General features: G+C 42.1%; 2 protein-coding genes across 2 annotated transcripts; both read right to left on the bottom strand.

Moving 5' to 3' along the window:
• Positions 1-675: 675 nt before the first annotated feature.
• On the bottom strand, positions 676-10061 carry LOC130490472 (vomeronasal type-2 receptor 26-like). Its single transcript, XM_056864300.1, has 5 exons — positions 9847-10061; positions 7889-8180; positions 5811-6662; positions 3719-3946; positions 676-1593 (listed from the first exon to the last, which is right to left on the bottom strand). Exons 1-5 carry the CDS (start codon positions 10059-10061, stop codon positions 676-678), a joined length of 2505 nt encoding a protein of 834 aa, XP_056720278.1.
• Positions 10062-12208: 2147 nt separating this feature from the next.
• LOC130490471 (vomeronasal type-2 receptor 26-like) lies at positions 12209-17880 on the bottom strand. Its single transcript, XM_056864299.1, has 4 exons — positions 17299-17880; positions 15428-15655; positions 13994-14120; positions 12209-13119 (listed from the first exon to the last, which is right to left on the bottom strand). The coding sequence occupies exons 1-4, from the start codon at positions 17878-17880 to the stop codon at positions 12209-12211; spliced, it is 1848 nt and encodes a 615-aa protein (XP_056720277.1).
• Between the last annotated feature and the right edge of the window lie 623 nt (positions 17881-18503).

The following is an 18503-nucleotide window of genomic DNA, read 5'->3' as shown; positions in this document are numbered from 1 at the left end:
GGGTTGCAAGGTGGGTGATATTGGTGGGCAATTGGCCGCCAAACCACCCTGCCTCTCCAGGGCTGCAGATTTGTGTGAAAGCAGACACATTCACGCATGCAATGACGGCACTTCCAGTTTTACTTCTGGAAATGCTGTATCGACGGAGCTGCTTTTGTATTCAAACCCCCAAAATCTGAAGGGTTGAGTTTTAAATCAGCCGTGGCGATGCTTAACTTTGTGATTACTATCACAAATTTACACAATTAGGAAAATTTGTGGACCCAGCAAACACACATGAGGCAACTTATATTAGAAACTGATAAAACTTATTTTTATTGAAGTAGGTTAACATAAAGGAGAACATAAATGCTTAATCTGAAGTATGCTTTTTCCTAAAGCAACCATCTCACTTGTCTAGCATTGGGTGAAAGAAAGTCTGATCTGGTCAGGTATGTTCAGACCCACCAGTCAATATCTGGAAACAGGTCAAACATTAAAAATCAAACAATGCAAATGACGGCATGGATAACACCAGCAAAGAACAATGGAGGTGGCTCATCCTTCTAATCCGAAAGCAAGGAAACCACAACAACCGTGAAGGTCTTTACTGGACACCTGCTGAGAGGAAAACCCTCAGAAACATTGTAATGTGAACAAAAGTATCTCTGCATTACTGGAGAGAGGAAATTACGGTTATGTGCTTTGACCTTTTGCCCGTATTAATCCTTCCCTGTTGTTTAACTCAGGCCTCAGCCAAATTATAAAGCATTTAGGGGCGAAAATTAAACTAAGCAAACCAGCACCAGAAGTTAAGATAGAGAAGATCTCCACAGCTACCATGGATTTTCCTTTGGTGCTCAAGTACGTTGGAACAAAGGATAACCAAACACTACAAAACACCAACATGCTGAAGGTGATAAACTGGGCTTCGTTGAAAGAATCAGGTAGTTTCCTGGCAAGGAAAGCCACAATGAAGCTAACAATGGCCAGAAAACCCATATAGCCCAACATACAGTAAAATAGAATCAAGGATCCTTCATTACATTCCAGTATCACTTCTTCAGTGACTGAGTACATGTCAACATGTGGGAATGGAGGAGACGTTGCCAGCCAGAGAGCACAAATTCCTCCTTGAACAAGAGAGCAGAAAAGGACAATGGAGTTGGCCAGTCTTTTCCCCACCCATTTCCTTATCTTGCTTCCTGGTTTGGTAGCCATGAAAGCCAGAACCACAGTGATGGTCTTGGCCAGGATGCAAGAAATAGACACTGAAAAAATGGTGCCAAAAGCAGTCTGGCGCAGAAGGCAGGTCACTATCTCAGGCTGGCCAATGAATACCAAAGAACAGAGGAAACAGAGCAGAAGAGAGACAAGGAGAGTGTAGGAGAGGATTCGGTTGTTGGCTTTGACAATTGGCGTGTTGTGGTGCTTGATGAATGTTCCCAACACCACAGCTGTGATCAAAGACAGAGAAAGAGCAAAAAAGGCTAGGCTGAGTCCCAAAGGTTCTTCATAAGACAAGAAGGTGATGTGCTTGGAAATACAAAAATCCTGGTTTTTGCTTGGAAATTGTTCATCTGTGCATTTATAGCAGTCATTCGAGTCTGAAAACTGAAAAAAAAATTATTTCAAAACTTGATTGAAAACATACCAGCACATTGTAGCTGACCCCAACATTCATTTTCCCACTTAAAACTGGAGCAGTTGTTCAGTGCAGGTCTCCTGAAACGTGGCAGGAAGGTGATGATGCTATACAATATTCTCCAAAGCTATAAGGTCTGAAAAGAGTACAGCTTTATTGATCTATTGGAGCCACAATGATGTCTACAGCTACCACTGAACATTGCTTACATGAATATTGTAACACATGGTTAAGAAACACACATCCTTACTCATTCTGTTGAAGACTCTGAGCAACCAATTACAAAGCAGTGATTAAGTGTCAATTTCAAGGCATAATCCAAGTTTTGATATTGCAGTGAGCAACTCTCCTTCAGCACAGCTAGATGGCCAGTGTGGTGTAGGGGTTAAGAGCAGCAGACTCTTATCAGGAGAACCAGATTAGATTCCCCACTCCTCCATATGTAGCCTTCTGGGTGACATTGGTGTAGTCACAGTTCTCTCAGAACTCTCTCAGCCTCACCTACCTCACAAGGTGCCTGTAGTGGGATGGTGGGGCAGGTGATTGTAAGCCGCTTTGAGACTCCTTTCGGTCATGAAAAGCGGGCTATAAAAACCAACTTCTTCTCATTAAAACTTTCCACCATTATTGCTTCAGGACAGGGAATCCATTCATATACATATACATCAGGGTATATCCTGATCAGATGCTTCCTTTCAGACCACACCTCCCCATCCGTTCAATCAATATTCAATATGTGATCATCACGTGTTAATGGTTTTAAATGCAAGTTCCTATGGCTGCAGCCAAATGGACTGATCTGCACATATTTCTTACCGTTCTAGTCTGAAATCTTTCCTTCTGGGCATGGGATGCAGTCATAGCAGCAGAATTGCTCTCCCTCTATCCATAATAGCAACTTTCACTGCACACAGAAATCGGCTGTGCCTAGTCATGAAAATGACAGATGAAAACAATTATATTCAAACTGATTATCTGAAGTTCTTGAAGTTATTAGAGAATGTGAAAAAGCTTACACAAATTTTGATGTGTGTTTGAGGTATCTTCACTCTCCATAGCCAAGCATGCATGTAATTTGGGGTATTGAAATCATAGAATCATAGAGTTGGAAGGGACCACCAGGGTCACCAACCCCCTGCACAACGACCACCCCCACACCCTCAGTGACCCCTACTCCATGCCCAGAAAATGGCCAAGATGCCCTCCCTTTCAATATCACCACACACACACACACACAAATCTGTTTGTGGTGACAGAAGACAGTGTGCTTCAAAACATCCCAAGCTTAGATAGACAGTTGCAAATGACATAAACTGTTTTTTTAGATGATCCCTCTCTTCTAAGCCAGTGTGGTGTGGTGGTTAAGAGTGGTGCTTTGGAGAGGCGGAGTCTGATCTGGAGAACCGGGTTTGATTCCCCACTCCTCCACACGAGCAGCGGGGGAGGCTAATCTGGTGAACTGAATTTGTTCCCCCATTCCTACACATGAAGCCAGCTGGGTGACATTGGGCTAGAAACAGTTCTGTCAGCCTCACCCACCTCACAGGGTATCTGTTGTGGGGAGGGGAAGGGAAGGTGATTGTAAGCCAGTTTGAGTCTCCCTTAAGCGGTAGAGAAAGTCAGCATATAAAAACCAACTCTTCTTCTTCTTCTTCAATAGCAAGTAACTTATACCAGTTCTGTTACTTTATAAAGGCATACTTCTTATTTTATATTTGAAACAACATAAGCTGTCTTTGGAAGCCTAGAGGTTAGGAAACTGGCATCAACTTGAAGGGAGACAACTACTATTTCACAATGTTTTTGTTATTTGGGTTATTTTTTTTATCCCTCAGCACATAGCTGACTGTGGTGAGGTCAATATTCTCCCCTGTGCCCCATTGTTTGCACCAGCGTAATGATTTCTATAGCGCTCCACTTCGGTGATTCCCTGGATCAGATCCCTTTGTAAAAACGAATGGGATTTTTACCCCATTATGTTATAGTGGCTAGGCGAAAGGAGCAGATGAATGGCAAAACCAGACCATTGAAAGCTTACTAGTGTCTGAGACTCAGTGCTCATCTACAAGACTTCTCAAGTTTCACTCGACCTACCTGGTTAAAAAAGCTCGGCCATGTTATATCTTTCTCCATGATGGTGAATGCACGTTCTGGAGCAGTCTGAGCGTCCATTTCCCCCACTTTCACCCTGCGGAAGGATTGGTTGGAGGAAATAACCCAATTCATAATGTCATATCCAGCTTTCAATTCCCCATTCTCGTTCAATGAAACTTTGTTCCCGGCGCTGTCGTTAAATGCAACCCCTCTGAGGAAGTCGTGGAGCTAGAAGGAAAAGGAGGAATGTTTAGAAAAGGCAGCAACTGGGCCACTGTGGGTGGTTCCCTGGCTGCCCACTCCTGAAATGAAGACATGACACCCAAAAGTTGGGTTGAGCTTGGTTTTATTCACAAACTGCTGAACTGTGTACTTACTCGCTTTCGCTCCTGCCTTAGTATGGGCTATCCTGTTAGTTAGACTGCAAAAGACCTTATGGTGTTAGAGGGAACCTTCAAACTGTAATGTTGCCACCTAGTGGTATGCTGAGAAGAGTTTAGTGTGGCTTCGTGGTTAAGAGCAGCGGACCCCAATCTGGAGAACCAGGCTTGATTCTCCATTCCTCCACATGAGAGGCGGACTCTGATCTGGTTAACCAAGTTGATTCTCATACTTCCACATTAGGAGCAGATAGGGTTGTGCAAAAAATATATATATCAATACATTTCAGGTTCGGGTTTATTGGGCCCAACTTTTTTTTTTTTTTTTGTAAACTAGGAATAAGCCCCATACCCATACCGATAAATTTTGGTTTTTGGCTTATTTCTGGGTTTACTGAAAAATTCAGGCCCATGATAGTCTTGGGGATTATGTTTGAAGCTCCTGGGGGGCATTTTTGGAGGTTGAGTCCCCAAATTTGCAGCGTGGCTGCAAGGGACTCTCCCTAGACAGACTCCAAAGTTTAGTGAACTTTGGGACAGGGGGTTCAATTTTATGGACTCGCAAAGGGGTCGCCACCATCCTCCAGGCATTTGGGAGCCGAGCTGTCCATCGGTGTTCAGGTTCAGGAGTTCTGCGTTGCTGAGGACTGGCAGAAAGAGCCCATTGACAGCCTGCCACCTCAATGTCTGGGGGCTGACTTCATATCTGGGGTACATAGTATGATGTCCATCCAGACAGGATTGGGTGAGCCCCATCTTTTAAAAAATCCCTTATGCTTTATCCAGATCAACCCACTGATAGGTTGGTCAGACCAAATTGGCTCCGATTACACGATATCCATCTCAAAAGGGCCCCAACTATGGGACCCTAACAAAACCAGTAAAAAAAAAAAAAAATAGAAAAAGGGAGAAAGCACAGAGCCATGCCTCAGAGCAAAGGCAAATATCCGAACCCAAAAAGCCAAATAATTATAATGACCTATTCAGCTTCGAGGAGATCCCCAGGTTTTGACATTCGGTAAACATAAAACCCAAACGAAGCCGAAACGGCTAATTTTGGTTTATTTTCAGTTCAGGTTTATCGATATGCACAACCCTAGTTGCAGATTCTAATCTGGACAACCAGGTTTGTTCCCCACTCCTCCACATGAAACCTGCTGGGTAACCTCGGGCTAGTCTCAGTTCTCTCAGAAATCTCTCACCCTCACCTATTTCACAAGGTGCCTGATGTGGGGAGGGGAAGGCAAGACAATTGTGAGCCACTTAGAGTCTCCTTAAAGGTAGAGAAAAAGCGGGGTATAAAATCCAACACTTCTTTTTCATCATTGTGTTTTTCACCACCATCATCCCTAACCCAACGATGGGGAATCAAAGCAGGACACAAAATTTAACCTTAGAGAATATGACTTCAAATTGGAACAGGATGAAACATTTCCAGTGCAGCCCTAAGCAGAATTCAATTACTTAGAAGGGTATGACTCTTTTTAGGATTGCACTGTATATGAATTAAAAGGACATTAGTACAAAATATGAACACATCAGGTGCAGGGGTGACAGGGAAAAATGAGACTGCTGATTGAAACATGAACTAAAGAAAGATAAGGAAGGATGAGGATGGGAGCACAGGAAGAGTGTGAGGAGACTACACAGATTATGGGTTTTTTGTGACAGCTGGTGAAGGGTTTTCCCAGCTTTGATTCCACAAGCCTCACCTGCCATTGGTCCTGCCCATGAAGATTCAGCCCCATTCTCTTCATCATTGTTCTGTGCTTGCTTTGCAGTGAATGCATGGCATGTAAAGCATGGGCCACAGCATAGACTGCACTGTAGATGCTGTAGCTGTGGCTAGTCATGCTCATTTCAAAAAAAGGCCCAGGTAGACTTTCCAGTTTCTCATCCCCTGTGCAGATATCGCATTTCAACTCATCCAGAACTTGATGTTGGAATACACAGTTGAAAGCATTATGCCAGAAGTCCTGTAAAAAGCCATCTCCTTTTGTGTTCAAAGGGTTTTGGTTCTTAATAAATTTCTGAAACTTTGGAAGATCATTGGAGTGAACCGTGAAAGACAGAACACCATGGATTATGTCTGCATCCCAAGTCCTTTGATAGACCATTGAAACTAGCTCCATTTGAGCCGACAGTATCAGCATTTTACCTTTGGTTTCCCACTGTCCTTCTGATAGCTGTGGCAACCATCTCAAATCATTGACAGAATAAGATTGTCCAAAAGACACAAATACATTGGCTTTGCTCTCCATGATTTTGACATATGATTTTGCTCCCTGGTCCATCATGTCTGAAATCCCCCCAACAAAATTTGACCTGGGACTTCTTTCTATCAGGGCAATACAAATACCATGCTGGGAAAACATTGACGACAACGTCTGCACCACCCTTTCTCCATTGTCGTCATCCATCAAAAGAATCCCGACCCAAGTCCACTTGAAATGAAGTAACAAAGCTGTGATCCCAACATACTGAAGTCTTTCATTCGGAGCCATCTGGTAAATGGAATAGCCTGGAGAGTTGTCCTTCATCACTGGAGCAGAGCCATAGGTGAGCTAAAAATGGATATGGGGTGGCAAGACAGAAGAAAAGGAAGATGTCTATTTCTCTCAAGTTTTCAATGCATTTTGCATACATATCTAAGCACTCATTACAACCTCTTTTTCAGGTAGCATTCCTTTGCGATTCATAAGGGGATGAAACTGAAAAAATGGAGATGCTCCTTGGTCCACCTAATGGGTTAGACTCAAACAGGTCTTCTGCTTTCTGCCTTTTTAAAATGTCATGTAAAGGTGTTCTGGATGTTCTAAGAGCCTAGCATGGTTTTTCTATGTTGTCAAAGTTCAGAGGGTGAAAGTTATTTTGATTTTTTAAATTTGGGGGCCTTGGCTAGGTTCAGAAAGGACAGCCTATCTGGAAGTGGCGGAATCAGTTATTGTAGAGCATTTTTCACACCTGCAGAGACTGGTCCTCCACCACAACATACCTCAAAATTTTTATGATTCTGCCTTTATGCCCCACGAAAATTTCAGAGACAAGACTGTGTGTGTTCATTTATAGATATTTGTATAGTGCTACACATTTAAATGTGCAGTGACCCCATTTGTTATCAGCTGGGGTCCAATCCAGTGTTAAGTCGTCACGTAATATTTACATAAAGCCTATTGTTGCAGGAAACATTCTTGAATACATTGTCAATCAGCATTCCCATCTCCATATACAAGTTGGTAACCTTTTCACTACAAGGGTAGTAAGAAAACACTGTGTGTGTTATATATCTTTTATTTCTATACAAAGAACTGTGGGTAAAAAGGCAGATTGCAAGAGGTCTTGATAAATACATGTGCTTACTCCTCTCAGTGTGAAAACGCAGGAATGTCCAGAACCAGTGGTCTAGGCTTTTTGGAGAATGGGAAGTTCTTCCTCAAGCCCTCATTATTGCCTAGATATGGTACTGAGATTATTAGGTCTTTGTTTTTGCTTCAGTAAAATCTATGGTGGCCAACTCTGGGTTCAGAGATTCCTGAAACTTTGAACACATATACAATATTGTGAAGAATGTTTACCCTATATATTGTTCCCCTACTATACAGCTGTCCTTGCTTTGTATATCCTTCACTATCCAAATGTATTATATCTGGGTACCATAAAGATGGGGTGGGGGGTCATTCAAAAAGTAAGTCCTGTCTTATTTTTTGAACTCCACAATCAGTTCTGGAAGGAAAAAAATGATGTTTCAATGACATGTGAAATTCCCATACTGAAGATGCACACATCTTACCTGTGGAACCTTGTAGGTGCCCAGTATAGTGGCAACGTGAAGTGAGATGTCACTGTCCAGCCCTCCAATGACTGCCATCAGATTATTCTGGGTGTCACATTTGTAGTTGGGGACAAATTTTTCTTGTGAAGACATAAGTCGCATTGTGACATCGTAGGTCCATCTTGCATTATAATAGCTGTCAAAGATATGGAAGCCCAAGGAGGAATTGGGTAATATCTGAGGGTTTTCATTGATCTCCTTTACTGCAAAGGCCAAGGCCAGGATGTGTTGGTAATTCTTAGTTACAACTCTGGAATGAGAGTTGCATGCTGTATCAGAAGGACACTAAACACTTTTGAAAATCATCACACTGTATTCGGCATCTCCTTCATTTTTATTATTTACTAGAGGAACACTTGCTTGCCAACCCCATAACTCACTGTGCACATTATAATGAACAATACTTTGAATACTGAATGAACAGTTCTGCCTCCTGCTGAAAGAGCTTCAGCAATAGAGGATGAAGCAACAGCAAGAACGGTCATCCTTTTCAGTGAACTGTAGCCAAGGTTAGAGTTATGTCATACCCCACCTTTCTCCCTAATACGTAGCCAAAGCAGCTCACATCATTCTCCTGGCCTCCATTGATTCCTCAACATAACAACCCTGCGAGGAACATTAGGATGAGAAAGTGTGTCTAGCCAAAGGCCCACCAGCAAGCTTCTTTGGTAGACTGGGGATTTGAATTTGGATTCTAATACTCTTCGATCCTAGTCAGAAACTCTTACAACTACACTACAAAGGCTCTGATATGTCCGGGAAGTTGTTAAACTCCCTTTGTTCTGTCACAGATATTTTCCACCATCCCTGTCTGTACTGCCTGCCCTCACTGGCTTTTCATGAGTAAACCTTTGCTCCCATTACAAATAGAAGAGGGATGGTTGAGAGCTAAACTGTACCAGGATGTTTCCAAACCTCTTCATTTTGGGGACTGCAAGTCCCAGCATCAGCCCGAAACTAGTGGCAAACATTAGGGCTCTGAGATATATTTTCTGATGAGTTATGTCTGCCAGACAGAAAACCTTAGGGTCTATTACAAGAAGGATGGGGGGGGGAGTTCTGTGGTGATAATCTGACACTTGATATACCACTCATTTTGATTATAGAATGCCAGCATGTACCAACCATATTTATTTACTTCCATTTCATTCTAGTTTCTATGCAACTTTTTTTTTTAATGAAACGATATTGGTTACCACCATGGTTAATGTGGCATGGTACTTTATGGGTACATTCAAACAGTTTTCAGAACCAAGGGTCCTTACCTGGTTTGCTGGGATGGGATTGGCAGGGGAAAATGTTTGGTGGTTGGCGAGTGGGGGGTTATTCCTTGAATTGCTAGTTATTGTTCCTTAGAATTGGCACATTAATTGTATTATTTCTGAATATATTTCATATGCTGAAGAGGGATCTTTGAACACCCTCACCTTGGCTCAAGTCCTATTCACCAGCTGCAAACAGGGAGCCCATTTTAAACCGACTATTCATTCACCAATTCATTGCTATTCCAGAGGTTGCTTCAAGCCAATGGGGATGGGGATGGCGAAGTTTTCCATATTTTACATGCTGACGTCCCTATCATGGACAATTAAAAGATTATAAGTAATTAGTCATGGGAAAGCCCTTTTTCTGACAGAGACTACAGAGACCTACTGCCAGAAAGAGGAAATAACACTAAGATAGGTGGACCAATAATCTTACTCAATATATGTTTTCATGCGGTAGCAGGATGAAGTACACAGAGGTACTAGTGATCTCTTAACGTTCTCTGGAGTCTGGCTAATGTTGATAAAATACTGGGCCAACCAAGATGGTCACATTATGTAAAATATATGTATTAGATAATAGATGCTAGGGCGGATAAATCCGATGGTTATAAAGAAATAGGAAATAAACTTTAAAAAATAACTGCTCACAGAAGGTCATCAAACATTGCCAGCTGGGAATATTCTGTGAAGTCTATTGGATTGATGTTGAAGCTCAGAGAAGCAACACCACCAACAAAGAGGTCTCCTGACTGATGATACTGTTGAAGCGGAGGGTGTGGATCTCTGATCCTGCACTGAACAACATAAGCCTTGCATACCTTGTGAGGAAGGAGGAAAAGCTTCAGCAGCACAAATATCACCATCCTAAATTCAAATATTCTCTCTAGAAGGAGATTATTCCCCTTTTACTACCTACAACACAATCCTCAGACTATGTGTGATTACAGCAGCCTCAACTGAGTGAACATTCACTCTGCTGATAAACCTGGGCCCATTAAGTCTAAAACACAAATGAACAGAAATCATGCAGATGCATCTTTCTAGTCTCTGGTCCCAGTTTAGAAAGCTATGGGGCAGATTTATGCCATTTTTCGGGGACTGTAATACTAATTTTACATGTTGAGTCAGGAAGTCCATGGGGATTTTGGCAACTTGATTATGCTCTTCTGATAATTGAAAGGAAGGTAATAACAAATTTGAAATTGGAGTATTGTCGAAGGCTTTCACGGTCAGAGTTCATTGGTTCTTGTGGGTTATCCGGGCTGTGTAACCAAGACCACGGTTACACATCCCGGATAACCCACAAGAACCATTGAAACTGGAGTTTCCCTCTAAACTTCAGAAAAACATGTTATCACATCTGAACCAAAGTTTTCCACTCCAGATAGTTCTCCAGACAATACTACAGAAAAGGTAATCTCAAATACAAGACCATGACCTTCTGAAGCCAGAGTGAAAAGAAATATTTTCATCCTTTGGTTGGTCTGTTGATGAGTATGATACAGACAATTGTTTCTGCATTAAAAATGAGCAGGTTTTGTGTCTTAATTTGTAACAGTGAACAACAAAAAAAAGGATTCAGTACAAAATATTTAATTATCTCCTAAAGTCTTTTTCCACTATCTTTATTCCTTCCATAAACTCTTCCTTTGTATTTTTGTTTAGATTGGTCTAGTCTGCCCAGGAACACAGTTTGATTGCCTTCCCCATTTCTGAGGAAGTGAAGTATAACTCAAAAAATGTCATATTGAAATAAATGTTATTCATCTTTAAGGTGCCCCAGGCCTTAACCTCTCAAGAGTTGAAAGAGTGATATACCCACTGTAGAGTGTGGACTATTCCTATAAGCAAACAATGTCTCCTGTAAAGTTGGTGTTCTTAGTTTTTCTTGCTCAGTGGAAGATGTAGACTTAGATGATATAAAAAAGGTACAAGTTCTTGAGATCATGACCTGAGACATCTGCTTTTTCTCCCCTTCCCCTTTTTTTCTAACATATAACACGATTGACAACTTCTAGAACATTCTAGAGGTTGCTCACTGTTTTCTGACATTGTGGCTGGAGCTAATAAAAGTTACTATGTGTCTTTTGGTTTGGGGTTTTTCTTTGGACCAGCACAGTTACCTATAGCCTTTCTCATTAAAGAGTTTCTTAGTGCAACAGGTAAATTTCTTACTGCATGCTATGTTGGTACAGCATTTTCTTTCCACATAATCTTGTGCTTGACCTTTCTGATCACACTGAAGTCATCAGTGAACACATCCGGAAGTTCATTGGTGGTGGAAAGTGCCGTCAAGTCACAGCTGATTTATGGCGACCCCTTGGGCAAGAGAGTAGGGTTGCCCCTTGGGCATGAAAGAAGGGTTGCCAGGTGGACTACAGCAGTGTTTGAGCGCAGGGCTACAGCAGTGTTTGTGAGCAGGAGTGTGAACGCATGCAATGATGCCACTTCTGTTTTACTTCTGGAAGCGCCACATTGACGCAGCTGATTTTGCATTAAACCCCCCAAAATAATAGTGTTAAATCAGCCGTGGCGATGTGTAACTTTGTGATTACTATTACTTTGTGATTACTATCACAAAGTTACACAGTTAGTAAAATTTGTGAACACAGCAAACATACATGAGGCAATGTATATTAGAAAATGATAAAACTTATTTTTATTGAATTAGGTTCACATAAAGGAGAACACAAAAGCCTAATCTCAAGTATGCTTTTCCCTAAAACAACCATCTCGCTAGTCTAGCATTGGGTGAATGCAAGTCTGATCTATTCAGGTAAGTTTAGACCAGCCAGTCAATATCTGGAAATAGGTCAAACATTAACAATCAAGCAATTTAAATGACGGCATGGATAACACCAGCAAAGAACAATGGAGGTCGCCCATCCTTCTAATCTGAAAGCAAGGAAACCACAACAACCATGAAGGTCTTTACTGGACACCTGCTGAGAGGAAAACCCTGTAATGTGAACAAAAGTATCTCTGCATTACTGTAGAGAGGAAACAACAGTTATGTGCTTTGACCTTTTGCCCGTATTAATCCTTCCCTGTTGTTTAACTTAGGCCTCAGCCAAATTATAAAGCATTTAGGGGCGAAAATTAAACTAAGCAAACCAGCACCAGAAGTTAAGATAGAGAAGATCTCCACAGCTACCATGGATTTTCCTTTGGTGCTCAAGTACGTTGGAACAAAGGATAACCAAACACTACAAAACACCAACATGCTGAAGGTGATAAACTGGGCTTCGTTGAAAGAATCAGGTAGCTTCCTGGCAAGGAAAGCCACAATGAAGCTAACAATGGCCAGGAAACCCATGTAGCCCAACATACAGTAAAACAGAATCAAGGATCCTTCATTACATTCCAGTATCACTTCTTCAATGACTGAGTAGATGTCAACATCTGGGAATGGAGGAGATATTGCCAGCCAGAGAGCACAAATTCCTCCTTGAACAAGAGAGCAGAAAAGGACGATGGAGTCGGCCAATCTTTTCCCTACCCATTTCCTTATCCTGCTTCCTGGTTTGGTAGCCATGAAAGCCAGAACCACAGTGATGGTCTTGGCCAGGATGCAAGAAATAGCCACTGAAAAGATGGTGCCAAAAGCAGTTTGGCGCAGGAGGCAGGTCACCATTTCAGGCTGGCCAATGAATAGCAAAGAACAGAGGAAGCAGAGCAGAAGAGAGACGAGGAGAGTGTAGGAGAGGCTTCGGTTGTTGGCTTTGACAATTGGCGTGCTGTGGTGCTTGATAAACGTTCCCAACACCAGAGCTGTGATCAAAGAGAGAGAAAGAGCAAAAAAGGCTAGGATGTGTCCCAAAGGTTCTTCATAAGACAAGAAGATGATGTGCTTGGAAATACAAAAATCCTGGTTTTTGCTTGGAAATTGTTCATCTGTGCATTTATAGCAGTCATTCGAGTCTGAAAAATGAAAACTGAAGGTTTATTTCAAAACCTGATGGAAAACATACCAGCACATTGTAGCTGACCCCAACATACATTTTTCCTCTTAAAACTGGAGCAGTTGTTCAATGCTGATCTCCTGAAACAGGGCAGGAAGGTGATGATGGGAACTAAAGTTCAGGATGCTACACAATATTCTCCAAAGCTATAAGGTCTGAAAGAGTAGAGCTTCGTTGATCTAGAGGAGCACAATGATGTCTACAGCTAACACTGAACATTGCGTAAATGAATATTGTAATGCATGGTTATTAAGAAACACAAACCAATTCCCTGTTTCCATTGAAGACTCTTAGCAACCAACCTCAAAGCAGTGGTTAAGTGTCAATTTTAGGGCACAATCCAACTTTTGGTATTGCAGTGAGCAACTTTAGTACAGCTAGATGGCCAGTGTGGTGTAGTGGTTAAGAGCAGCAGACTCTAATCTGGAGAACTGGGTTTGATTCCCCACTCCTCCACATGAGCAGTGGACTCTAATCTGGAGAACCAAATTAGATTCCCCACTCCTCCATATGTTGCCTTCTGGGTTACATTGGTGTAATCACAGTTTCCTCAGGACTCTCTCAGCCTCACCTAACTCACAAGGTGACTGTAGAAACCAACTCTTCTTCTTCTCATCAAAACTTTCCACTGTTATTGGTCCAGGACAGGGCATCCATTCATATACATATACATCAGGGAATATCCTGATCAACTGCTTCCTCTCAGCCCACACCTCCCCACCCTTTATATCAGTGTTCAAAATGTGAACCCAGGTAATCATCACATGCTAATGGTTTTAAAAGTGGGTTCCTATGGCTGCAGCCAAATGGAGTGATCTGCACATATTTCTTACCATTCTGGTCTGAAATCTTTCCTTCTGGGCATGGATTGCAGTCATAGCAGCAAAATTGCTCTCCCTCCTTCACTTGCTTGCTGTATCCATAATAGCAACTTTCACTGCACACAGAAATCGGCTGTGCCTAGTCGTGAAAATGACAGATGAAAACAATTATATTCAGACTGATCATCTGAAGTTATTAGAGAATGTGAAAAACCTTACAAAAATTTTGACATGTGTTTGAGGTATATTCACTCTCCATAGCCAAGCATACATGTAATTTGGTGTATTGAAATCATAGAATCATAGAGTTGGAAGGGACCATCAGGGTCACCAAGTCCAACCCCCTGCACAACTATCACCCCCACCCCCAGTGACCCCTACTCCATGCCCAGAAAATGGCCAAGATATCCTCCCTTTCAATATCACCACACACAGACACACAAATTTGTGTTTGTGGTGACTGAAGACAGTGTGCTTCACAACATCCCAAGCTTAGATAGACAGTTGCACATGGCATGAAATGTTTTTTTAGATGATCCCCCTCTTCAATACCAAGGAACTTATATCACTTCTGTTACTTTATAAAGGTATACTTTTTATTTTATATTGGAAACAACATGAGCTGTGTTTGGAAGCCTAGATGTTAGGAAACTGGCATCAACTTGAAGGGAGACAAATGTTGAAGTGTGTTTGAGGTGTATTCATGCTCCATAGCAAAGCATACATGTAGTTTTGGGTATTAAAATCATAGAATCATAGAGATGGAAGGTACCAGCAAAGTCACCTAGTCCAACCCCCTGCATTACTATCTTCCCTCCACACACCTAGTGACACCTACTCCATGCCCAGAAGATGGCCAAGATGTCCTCACTTTCAATATCATCACACACAGAGAGAAAATCTGTGTTTGTGGTGAAAGAATACAGTGTGCCCCACAACATATCAACCTTAGATAGAGAGTTGTACATGACATAGATTTTTTTTTCGATGATCCCCCTCTTCAATACCAAGTAACTTATACCAGTTCTGTTACTTTATAAAGGCATTCTTCTTATTTTATATTTGAAACAACGTAAGCTGTCTTTGGAAGCCTAGAGGTTAGGAAACTGGCATCAACTTGAAGGGAGACAACTACTATTTCACAATGTTTTTGTTATTTGGGTTATTTTTTTATCCCTCAGCACACATCTGACTGTGGTGAGGTCAATATTCTCCCCTGTGGCCCATTGTTTGCACCAGCGTAATGATTTCTATAACTCTCCACTTCAGTGATTCCCTGGATCAGATCCCTATGCAAAAATGAATTGGATTTTTTCCCCATTATGTTATAGTGGCTTGCAGAAAGGAGCAGATGAATGGCAAAACCAGACCATTGAAAGCTTACTAGTGTCTGAGACTCAGTGCTCATCTACAGCTAAAAGACTTCTCAAGTTTCACTCGACCTACCTGGTTAAAAAAGCTCGGCCATGTTATATCTTTCTCCGTGATGGCGAATGCACGTTCTGGAGCAGTCTGAGCGTCCATTTTCCCCACTTTCACCCTGTGAAAGGATTGGTTGGAGGAAATAACCCAATTCATAATGTCATATCCAGCTTCCAATTCCCCATTCTCATTCAATGAAACTTTGTTCCCGGCGCTGTCATTAAATGCAACCCCTCTGAAAAAGTCGTGGAGCTAGAAGGAAAAGGAGGAATGTTTAGAAAAGGCAGCAACTGGGCCACTGTGGGGTGGATCCCTGGCTGCCCACTCCTGAAACGAAGACATGACACCCAAATGTTAGGTTAAGCTTGGTTTTGTTCACAAACTGCTGAACTGTGTACTTACTCGCTTTCGCTCCTGCCTTCGTGTGGGCTATCCTGTTAGTTAGACTGCAAAAGGTCTTCTGGTGTTAGAGGGAACCTTCAAACTATATTGTTGCCACCTAGTGGTATGCTGAGAAGAGTTTAGTGTAGCTTAGCGGATAAGACCAGGGGACCTCCATCTGGAGAACCAGATTTGATTCCCAGTCGTCCACATAAGGAGCAGATAGGATTGTGCAAAAAAAAGTTTGGGGGGTTAATTTCAGGTTCGGATTTATTGAGCCCAACCTTTTTTGATAAACCAGAAATTAGCTGAATACCCTTACCAGTAAATTTCGGTATTCAGCTTATTTCCGGGTTTACTGAACAATTCTGAAACCCGAACAAAGCCAAAATGGCTAATTTCAGTTTTATTTTTGGTTCAGGTTTATCGATATGCACAACCCTAGTGGCAGATTCTAATCTGGAGAACCGGGTTTGTTTCCCCAATCCTCCACAAAAAACCTGCTGGGTAACCTCAGGCTAGTCTCAGTTCTCTCAGAAGTCTCTCACTATCACCTGCTTCACAAGGTGCCTGTTGTGGGGAAGGGAAGGCAATTGTGAGCTACTTTGAGACTCATTAAAGGTAGAGAAAAGTGGCCTATTATATCGAACACTTCTTTTTCATCATCCTTTTTTTCAGCACCATCAGCCCCAACCCAAGGATGGGGAATCAAAGCAGGACACACATATACAAAACTTAACCTTAGACAACACGACTTCAAATTGGAACCAAAGAGGTGATTGGAGTCTTTTACTGTCTCTCTGAGGCCTTCTGAACTCTACCACATTCTCCATGGCTTGGCTAGTTCTCTGTGGTGGGGCTGCTGCTGCTGCTTTCCAGGCTGTGTCCATGTGATAATATTGCTGCTGATCTCCAGAGGCTGAAGGTCTCTTCAAGAGCCTTCTCAGGCTATTCTGTTCTCTGCACTCAGGCTTCTCTCTTCCTTTTCTCCTCAGAACTCTCTCTTCTCCTTCAGACTCCCCCAGGCCTCCCTCTCCAATAGAAGGTCTAACCGACAAGGTTACAATTATTACAAAAAATGAAAGCATAAATCAATAATTCGTGAACTCAGAGTAGGGCAAGGCAACAATCTCAGAAGGAGAAGATGCTGTTACCTCACATCAGAATATCGAGACAGCTTTAATGGCTGTGACAAGAATAAGACAGGACTCTATAAACAGGAGAGAACATTTCCAGTACAGTCCTAAGCAGAATTCAATGTCTTAGAAGGGATAACTCTTCTTAGGATTGAACTGAATATGAATTAAAGGACAATAGAACAAAATACGAATGCATCAGGTGCAGGGGCAACAGGGAAAAACTGAGACTGCTGATTGAAACATGAACCAAGAAGGATAAGGAAGGATGAGGATGGGAGCACAGGAAGAGTGTGAGGAGACTGTTTACTACCCAGATTATGGTTTTGTAGCGACAGCTGCTGAAGGGCTTTCCCATTTTGTTTCCTCAAGCCTCACCTGCCATTGGTCCTGCCCGTGAAAATTCAGACCCATTCTCTTTATCATTGTTCGGCGCTTGGCTTGCAGTGTATGCATGGCATGTACAGCATGGGCCACAACATAGACAGCACTGTAGATGCTGTAGCTGTGGCTTGTCATGCTCATTTCAAAAAAAGGCCCAGGTAGACTTTCCAGCTTCTCTTCCCCTGTGCAGATATCGCCTTCCAAATCATCCAGAACTTGATCTTGGAATACACAGTTGAAAGCATTATGCCAGAAGTCCTGTATAAAGCCATCTCCTTTTGTGTTCAAAGGGTTTCGGTCCTTAATAAATTTCTGAAACTTTGGAAGATCATTGTAGTGAACCGTGAAAGACAGAACACCATGGATTATGTCTGCATCCCAAGTCCTTTGATAGACCATTGAAACAAGCTCCATTTGAGCCGACAGTATCAGCATTTTACCTTTGGTTTCCCACTGTCCTTCTGACAGCTGTGGCAACCATCTCAAATCATTGACAGAATAAGATTGTCCAAAAAATACAAATACATTGGCTTTGCTCTCCATGATTTTGACATATGATTTTGCTCCCTGGTCCATCATGTCTGAAATCCCACCCACAAAATTTGACCTGGGACTTCTTTCTATCAGGGCAATACAAATACCATGCTGGGAAAACATTGAAGACAACGTTTGCACCACCCTTTCTCCATTGTCGTCATCCATCAAAAGAATCCCGACCCAAGTCTACTTGAAATGAAGTAGCAAAGCTGTGATCCCAACATACTGAAGTATTTCATTCGGAGCCATCTGGTAAATGGAATAGCCTGGAGAGTTGTCCTTCATCACTGGAGCAGAGCCATAGGCGAGCTAAAGAGAGGTATGGGGTGGCAAGACAGAAGAAAAGGAAGATGTCTTTATTTCTCTCAACTTTTCAATGCATTTTGCATACATATCTAAGCACTCATTATAACATCCTTTTCAGGTAGCATTCCTTTGTGATTCATAAGGGGATGAGACTGAAAGAATAGAGAATCACCTAGGTCCACCTAATGAGTTGGACTCAAGCAGGTATTCTGCTTTCTGTCTTTTTAAAATGCCATGTAAAGGTGTTCTGGGTGTTCTAAGAACCTAGCAGAGGGTGGCAGTTGTTTTGATTTTTAGTTTGGGGTTCTTGGCTAGGTTCAGAAAGGACATCCTATTTGGAAGTGGTGGAATCAGTT

The sequence above is a fragment of the Euleptes europaea genome, chromosome 18, assembly GCF_029931775.1.
Source record: "Euleptes europaea isolate rEulEur1 chromosome 18, rEulEur1.hap1, whole genome shotgun sequence".
Classification (NCBI taxonomy): Eukaryota; Metazoa; Chordata; class Lepidosauria; order Squamata; family Sphaerodactylidae; genus Euleptes; species Euleptes europaea.
This window is presented reverse-complemented; position numbering and strand designations above follow the sequence as displayed.